The sequence below is a fragment of the Rhagoletis zephyria genome, unplaced genomic scaffold (assembly GCF_001687245.7).
Source record: "Rhagoletis zephyria isolate East Lansing unplaced genomic scaffold, Rhagoletis_zephyria_1.1 Rzeph_scaffold_02400, whole genome shotgun sequence".
Taxonomy (NCBI): Eukaryota; Metazoa; Arthropoda; class Insecta; order Diptera; family Tephritidae; genus Rhagoletis; species Rhagoletis zephyria.
Genome location: NW_016159484.1, coordinates 67,154 through 75,983, shown reverse-complemented (window position 1 = coordinate 75,983; position 8,830 = coordinate 67,154). Strand labels below are relative to the sequence as shown.

General features: G+C 33.7%; 1 protein-coding gene and 1 long non-coding RNA gene across 2 annotated transcripts; one reads left to right on the top strand and one right to left on the bottom strand.

Moving 5' to 3' along the window:
• Positions 1–221: 221 nt before the first annotated feature.
• LOC108366786 (uncharacterized) lies at positions 222–1,481 on the top strand. The gene is made up of 2 exons (XR_001848156.1): positions 222–828; positions 896–1,481. It is a non-coding gene; the product is annotated as an uncharacterized LOC108366786 (long non-coding RNA).
• Pep (Protein on ecdysone puffs) lies at positions 471–8,487 on the bottom strand. Its single transcript, XM_017621256.1, has 3 exons — positions 8,311–8,487; positions 6,313–6,655; positions 471–1,824 (listed from the first exon to the last, which is right to left on the bottom strand). The coding sequence occupies exons 2-3, from the start codon at positions 6,619–6,621 to the stop codon at positions 1,603–1,605; spliced, it is 531 nt and encodes a 176-aa protein (XP_017476745.1). The 5' UTR covers positions 6,622–6,655; positions 8,311–8,487; the 3' UTR covers positions 471–1,602.
• Positions 8,488–8,830: the final 343 nt, after the last annotated feature.

Sequence of the window (8,830 nt, the reverse complement as noted above, 5' to 3'; positions counted from 1 at the left end):
TCGATATGAGATTGAACATCTAATGGAAATACTGAAAAAATTGTCTTCCAAAATATTGAATATTCTTCCAAGTTCTATAAGAATTATGTTCGAAATACGATGATCGCATTTACGATATCAGTGTACATGAAGGAACTACTTTTTACCTCGCTTTTATTAGCTTGGGATGATGTAACTACATATGTAATATTGATGCGCCTAAAAGATGCAGCGATTTCCATTCTCAAGTTACATACCTGATGACAGTACGAATGGAAATTATAAAAGCGAGTTTTTAGTTTTTAAACTATACTTTTTTTACCTATTCACTAAATAGAAAGATCCATTACAGTGAAAGGTGAGCGCTACCGAACAATGACAATGGACTTTTGTTTGTATGAAATCGTTAAAGATAATTATTATGCTTACCATTTAGCAGCGACTGAGGAATGAAAATAGATCGCTCGATACAGGGGGAAATTCTTTTTTTTCTGTAGCGACGTTTAAAATAAATAAAGGTTGTTCAGGGAGGCAACGAAATTGGGTGATCGCATAGGCCGCTAAGGGCAACCAAATAATAAAACTGCAAAACATTCCTAGTCCGACTCGCCGGCTCTCTTTATACCAGGCGATTTTTGTCGAACACGAAGTGGTTAGATTAGTATGATACTGGGCGCGAAATAACAATTTTAACAATTGAAAACCTGAAATTGATTTTTTTTTTAATTAATCAATGACTTTAAATTCGTAAATTTATCAAAATATGAGCAAAGGTCGCACTTGATTTATACTATCAAAATGGCGATGTAGAATGTGAGCAAACTCAAAGTCGCATTAAGAAAAAGTTAAGTGGCTAAAAAGTTGACTGGTGACCAGTTTTGGTGAAAGCGATCAGGTGAATGACAATTTACACAAGTGAATTAACTTAAAAGGCGATAATAATAATCACAATGTAATTCCTTAAAAAAAAAATTGTTTTAAGTTAAAAACATTTTCCATTCGGCCATAAATCAGTGAACAGGTGCTATATATTTGGTTTAAAGATGCCCTGTAATAAAATACTTCGATGATAGCTAGTAGTATAGGTGGAAAATGCGCGTCGGGTAATAAAAAATAAATAAATTAAAAAACTTTGACGTACAAATAATTAAATAAAGCAAAATCAAATTAAAAATTAAATATGTCCGCTGAAATGGGCAATAAAAGATAGTAGATATATAAATGTAATACAAACAAAAAAGCAATAAATCGCAGTAAATTTCATGATTATTCATCCCACACATTTCCCAAAACCCACATTCCCACCTACAGACTTTTTATCATCATTCAACCACTGTCCTCCGTGTGTCGTATCGTATTTCGAAACGAATGTGCAATAGTGCACACTGACTTCGTTTTAGGAGAAAATTCTTTCTTGTAAACCCACTCGCGCTTAGCTAATAATAAATAAATGGGATAGAAAGTGGCAATGCTTAAATAGTAAATGTAAATTGGGTTATAGAGGATTCCCCCATTTATATTTTTGCATTAAGAGTTGTCTTAAAATGATGTAGGTTGTTTTTTGTATTGGTTCGAAATTGAAATTGTAGTAAAACTTGTTGAAATTGTTTTTGTCAAAAACGCTTACCTCTCAGTTTTCTTATCGCCAGAAGCGGTATCCTTCTTTTTGTTATTGTTGGCGTTTTTAGCCAAAAGTTTCTTAGCACGATCGAAAGCATTCTGCTTGCGAATTCCGCCAGCGCCTTGTTTTGGAGCTGATTTAGGACCAGCGGCGCCACGGTTTTGAAAACCTCCTTGAACACGGCGATTATTAATGCGATTGCCAGGAGGACCACGATTGACCATCTTTATTTTACAATGTTATGCAATTTTTGTAAATTTTATAATGGATAAATTGAATATGAAATAAATGTGCACACATTTTTAATATAAAACATGCATGAATCATTTTTGTTTCCCATATTTGGATAGAAACAATTTTATGTGAAAAATTTGGTTCATATTTTCAGTTGCATATAAATGTAGCGTGAGATGGAAACGCACACAATTTGCAAACATTTTCATAATACATTTCACAGTAGTTTCATATTGCGAACACAAGTTCATTGTACGGTATTTTCGAAGCACAGATCATTTATCATTTCATGTGATCAGTAGCAGCAAAGTGCATATTCACACATTTTGTTTGTAGATATTTTTCGTTCAAGAGTTGTTTATATATATATATTTTTTTTTAATTTTTTGTTTGTTACAATATTGCATGTAAATATTTAAAATAAATGGTAACAACATTTGAATATTCATAGAACACAAGTAACATCAGAACATTTTTTTTTGTTTGTTTAATGAATTTTTTCATAATTGTTATAAATATGTATTTATAAGATGTGTCAGTTCGTTGGCAAAGTTGGCAATCAACATTAAATGAGCATTTGAAGTGGACGATTGGTTGTATGGCGGGCAGCAGCAATGGCGTCAACACACATGTGCACAAAGCAGCCGAAAAGGCGTTAATGCGTTAGTGTGTATGACGATACAACATATATTTTTATAATGTGTATTTAATGGATATAATGCAAGCGGTCAAATATAGTCGTTGAAAAGTTTTCATTTCATATATGAAAAATTTTTAAGAAATACCCATATCGTTTTGTTTGTTTTGTAAGAAATACACATGCGAGCAGAGCAGCAAGTTGGTTGGAAAACGCGGTTCAATTCATAGTTCGTTATTGATGCATAGTTCATTTGCAGATTAATGTTTTGTTATTTTTTTTCAATTGTTAAGAATTTTTAAAATGGTTTTGTTTTTGAAATAAATCATTCGGGTTTTGTTTTTGTTTGGTTTGTTTTAAATCACCAGCATATTTGGATTGCAATAAAGAATCGTTGAAGAAGCACCAGACCAGTGTAAGTCGCAGTTGTAAGCAGTAGAGTAGGCAGATAATCATCGATCGATCGACAGTTGTGATGGGCACCATCATGTTGAAGAGACATCGGTTGCAACATTTACATTCGATCAGTATTTATGCATGATTGGCGGCAGTTATGCGGCATGAATTTGAATTGCGTAAATGCATGAGTGTATGGTTGTTTGGTCGCAGCATTTGCGTTCATGTGCAATGCAAGGTTTTCGATTAGATTATTGTTTTTTTTTTTTTAGGGAAGGAATTAAATGTGTTTTTTCAGGGGATTCGAAAACCAATTGGACACATGCGCGATAACGCATTTAAAACGCAAGCAATGCCAAAACATCAATAACAACAGCATACGCATTATCAAAACGTCAACAATAACCGCATTTGATTTTGAAGTTGCAACATTTTTGGATCACAATCGATTCGCAGCAGATGGAACATTTGAACAAATTAAGAGGTTCAGTTCAGTGCGATTTAGGGTTTTGTTTTTGTATATATACGGAGAAGAGAATAAAAGAAAGTAAACAATTGCTAATTAGAAACTTGGAATTTTCCAGCGCATATAGTACAACAAAGTGTTTTGTTTGTTAACTCTTAAAATTATAAAATATACATTTTATGAAATAATTGTTCGATTAGAAATACGCTGTTTGACAGTAGCTTATAGTTACAAAAATTGGAGAAACTAAAACTGCTAAAGTATTTGGCTTTGCATTTCGCATTGTATTACGTACAATTTTTGTATTCGAGCTAAGTGTGATTTCTTTACTTTAGACATATGTATGCGTTACATTGAAATAACATAAGAAATAATTAGTGGTACTGTTTGAAAAAAATTGTGCACTTTATTATAAAGTAATTTGGTCTCCTCTCTCATAATATAAAAATTTAGCATTATAAATGGACAAATGCCTTTTACTTGAAAGCCTCCAATGCACAATCCTTTTACAATAGTTCAATTTTAGTTTCGCATTTTGAAAAGGAAGAAAATATATATACATACTCACAAGGTTACATATTATCATTTAGAATAAAGGTTACTTTTTGTTTCACGTTTTTTTTTTGTTTGTTTTACAAGTTGCATAATTAAATTTCATAATGAAAGATGTTGTATATATTTCAAGCATAAAAAATTATCAATTCATACCGTATGCGTGATTAAAGTTGGTAGCGTGGATTTTAATAAACGTCTTTCAGTTTTACCTTTAATACTGGAACCCAAAAATATATATACATATGTACAAGAAAGCGTTCATGTTTGGTATTAAGAAAATTCTATGAATTTACTATTCGAATCATTTATCAATCGCTAACTTCGCATAACTAGCTTGTTTTAACTTAAACAGTCTAAAAGATGTGGCAACAAATTGCTTCAACAATTGTTTTAGAAAAAAGTAATATAAATTCTTTAAACAGAATAGGAGGAACAATCTGGCGTATTGCGAACTCAAGTTTGCTTCCAACATACCCTCAAAAAAAGTTTGAGTATTTCCAGCAAGTTTGTTACAATGTTCATATTAGCGGAATGAATTAATCAAGAATATGGTCCAAAGCCTTACTGGCTTACTTCACATTGTGGAAACATCACACCAAGCATCATTTCGTATAATTCCCAAATTTTATGGGTTTTTGGTGATAAAATGCTTGTAGGGAAAAAGGGACAGATAACGAAATATGTAAATTTTAAGTGAAGGGAACTTTTACTGATTTAAAAAGTATTCCAACCATAGGAAGTTCAAATTAGTTTTGAGATCTCTTTTTTTCCTTCGTGTGACTATTTTAAAATATATTCTTCTCTCTCGATGCATTCATAATGGGTAAATTGAAACAACCTCCTAACGTTTTCGTTACTTTCTCGATAATCGAACGGATCGTAAATATTGCCGTTTTCATTGATTTCTTGATAGCGAGACGGATCGAAATAACTTCCGACTGAGATGCGGTTTCACTATCAAAAATACTTTGCAAAAACTTTTGAAAACGTAGGACGAGACCGAGAACTGCTGCCACAAACTGAAGGACAGGTAGTAGTAGTACGATAATTTTTCGGAACCAGTTCTCGATAGTTGTGTACGCGAAAGTGTTAGCAAAATTTCTAAAACAGATATATTCTCGTGCCGTTGGTCGGGTGGGTTGTGATAATTTCCATGAGGATTTAATTTTTTTTACCGTACAGCAACGCTTATGTATGTTTGTACATTGTAGATTTGTAGGTTTGTGCATTTTTAGCTGAATTGGGCATAAAAAACCGACTTTTAACATATCGTCGTTTAAGGTGCAAAACCGCGCATCAACAAAATGCAAAACCGCGTATCAGCGAAATGCAAAACCGCGTATGTGAAGTTGTAGAAATTATCTTCTAGAGTGTAAAAACACTCATATTTCAAAATGGATCTCTTTTTTATAAAGCAATCGCTTTTCTGGCTAGTATATTTCAGGACGAATGCATAAGGATTGAGCCAAGAGCTTGTGTGAGCAAATCCAATTTTTGGCAGCCAATGTCAGTTACGCGGTTTTGCAGAATGACGATACGGGGTTTTGTACTTTAAACGACATATGTATATCGACAGTTTTATACCAGTCCAAGGGATATTGTGAAAAATTTAAGCGGCGAAAATTTGTATTGACCCGAAATGGTTCGCTTTATCATGAATATGGAACGATTTCGGGTGAAGGACATTTCACATAGAAATATCGAAGTTGGGATAAAAACTGTCAATGCTATAAAATTTCAGTAAACACTTTAGAACGTACATTAGAGTATTTTTTGTAATTTGTGAAATTTTATCAATTGTTTTGCGGTATCATCTGTGCGAGTGAGTTATTTCACCGGGGAATACGGCATACGATAGGGTGAAAAAGATTCAAGTGAACTACTTAGCTTGGCGAATATTGAACATAAATAGGTGAACTGCATGGCCGAAATGTGAATCAGTTGTGTTTTCACCTATGTACATACATATATGAATAGAAATGCAAAGAAATTGGAGTGGAACACAACTTTCATACAGAGCAAAACAAAGCTTGAAATGTGATCCGGCATTATTCGTTTTGAACTGGCAAAACAACTAATTGAATGCATAAATTATGCATATGCGAAGATATTCTTAAATTTCTCGAATCATATACTTAGTCAAGGACCGCCACTCCGGTAGCACTTGCACAACTATTTGACGAATTTTTAAGCAGTCAGAATAACAACAATGCTTGGGTTCAATTCTGACTTTACCAACGAACCTATTGAAATTTCCAAAAGTATCAGCTTTTATCACGCATACGACATAAATTTACAAGCAATACTGCTTTTACTGTTAACCAGTTGCAGACTGCATCGACGTAAACAAAAAAACTAAAAATTGTAAAAGGATAACTTGAAACTTAAATTGTAATATAAATACATAAAAAATCATATACATACCGGTCCGCCGCGTTGATTGCGATTGCCCATACCGCCTCCACCGCCGCGTGGCAGATCCAACAAGGAAGGTGGATTTTGGTTTCTGAACAAATTGTTTAAGAGATTATTAGCCAAATTAATGGCCTGAGCGTTCATGCCTTGGCCACCGCCGCCTTGGCGCATATTGCCACCACCAAAATTACCTCCGGCATTTGGTGTATCCCAAGGCGACATGTTCATGTTTCCCATGCGGTTTGCACCCATTGGGCCCCCACCATAGTTGTTACCGCCGAAGTTTCGGTTGCGGTTTTGGTTGCCACGGAATGCCATTTTCTTATTATTGCTATAATTTACTTGCTTAACACTATTTAAAAGATAGTAAAAAAAATCAAGTTAGTTAAAGAGATCATTTAGTACAAACGTATTTATATTGTTAAATAGGCGTTATACATAAACTAAAATGTGGAACACTGCGTGTGCTGCATAAACAACTACTTCATACCTTGGAGACATTTGGGTTTACAAAATTTTGAATTTAGAAGGCCAAAAGTTGACAGACTAATCAATAAAGCACACACACACAAAATCAACTAATATAGGCGGAAAAGCGAGTATGTACTTTATTATTTTAAGATTCAGGGGACTATCTTAATTCAATCTTTGCAAATTATCTGAAAAACAAAGAGAATAGCAGACATATACCATAAAATACGTGCAGTAAAAGTTGAATAATTGTTTAAGGTATAATTTAAAAATGTAGTCAGAATGTGTTAGTAGAAAGCGACTAAAATGCAAGATTGTAATTAATTTGACAAATTTACAACACGTGAACTTATACAAAATTTCCAGATTTTTGGGTGTGTACATCAAGTTTCTGCGCAAACAAGTCCACAGCAGAACGGCAAAATGTTATACCAACAAAAGCGCGCGAACGAAGAAAAACTCGTTCGCCCGTTGAATGTTGCTGATGATCGAATATTCGTTCGGCGTTGGAAGAAAACAAAGGCAACAGGAAAAAAAAAAAAAAACTTTTAAATAAAAAAGTGTGAATAACCTCATTTTCAATTCATCACGTTTTAAATAGTTGACATACATACAAAGTGGGGATTGTTTTAGAAAATGTATTTAAATACAAAGACCGGCCGGTGTGCAAAAGGAAGTTCCGCGAATGCAGGTTTTTTCTAGNAATAACCTCATTTTCAATTCATCACGTTTTAAATAGTTGACATACATACAAAGTGGGGATAGTTTTAGAAAATGTATTTAAATACAAAGACCGGCCGGTGTGCAAAAGGAAGTTCCGCGAATGCAGGTTTTTTCTAGAAACTTACAAATATACATCACCAAACGCACCGGCTGACTCACGCCAATCACAGATTTGATAGAATTTAAGCACGAACTCGTTAAACAAGTAAAAATGTATACACACACAATTCGAAACGACTGAAAATCGAGGGACGAGCAAGACAAAATGCGAATGGCAAAACAAGATGGCGCCTCATATTTCACTTTTCTGACAATTTTCTTCTAGGGCTGGTTTCTCCAACTCAATTTAACTTAGTTTAGCAAATTTTTGCACTTACGTCAAGAATAAGCTGATTAAAACGTATGCTAATTTTTGGCTTAGCCTAGATGGTGAAAATGAACCAAGTCCAAAACATGGCTAAACTAGAGTTTCTACAGAAAAGTATGCATATAGTATAAAAATCCTCGTTTAAACTCGCCACTCGACGAAGTTGAAATTTTAAGATAATGCAGACTGTACATACTTTTATCGCCATGTGCAGGCCACAATTTTTTCCCGCATGTAAAATTTATAATTTCTTTATGTAACAATTCTAGACAACGCCGATAAAGTTAGTACATATATTCCAACTTATGTATCGAGGAAAAATCAATAATTACACAAGAACATATATGCACACATATAGAAATGTGTATCTATACCAAGAACCCAAGCCAGGTAATAAATTAAATAAAATTATTAAAAATCATGCTAAATTTGATGAATTTACTTACCTTCTGTCGGAGAATCTATTTTCACAGTAATATTTTATGATACAATTGTAATTTTTACACTTTTCTCAAGTGAAAAAAATTAAAGATGGCGACGGTGTGATTTTTCTATATGAACAATACCGCGCTCACAATCTACACGTACTACACCAGCAACGAACGAAGAACGAATGAACGAACGACGGCAGATGGAAAAGATGAAAGATGACCGAAAAGAAACGAGCGAGTAAACTACTGGAGTTGCCAGACTAATCGATTTAATTAGTAATCAAAACCGATAGGCCATCTTCATGAACCAACGACTACAGATCACCTAATCAGCCATCGTTGTATTTGTAATCGATTTTCAGAAAAAAGTTTTCGTAGCGTTTTTGACGTTTTTCGGTTTTGTTTACACCGTCTTCTACCTCTTCGTAGCGATTGAATGTGTTTTCTGCAGCGATTTTAATTATAAATTTTGGTTTATTACATATTTATGATATAAAATAAAGTGCTGTGTGATCGGAACAAGTTTGTGCGTATG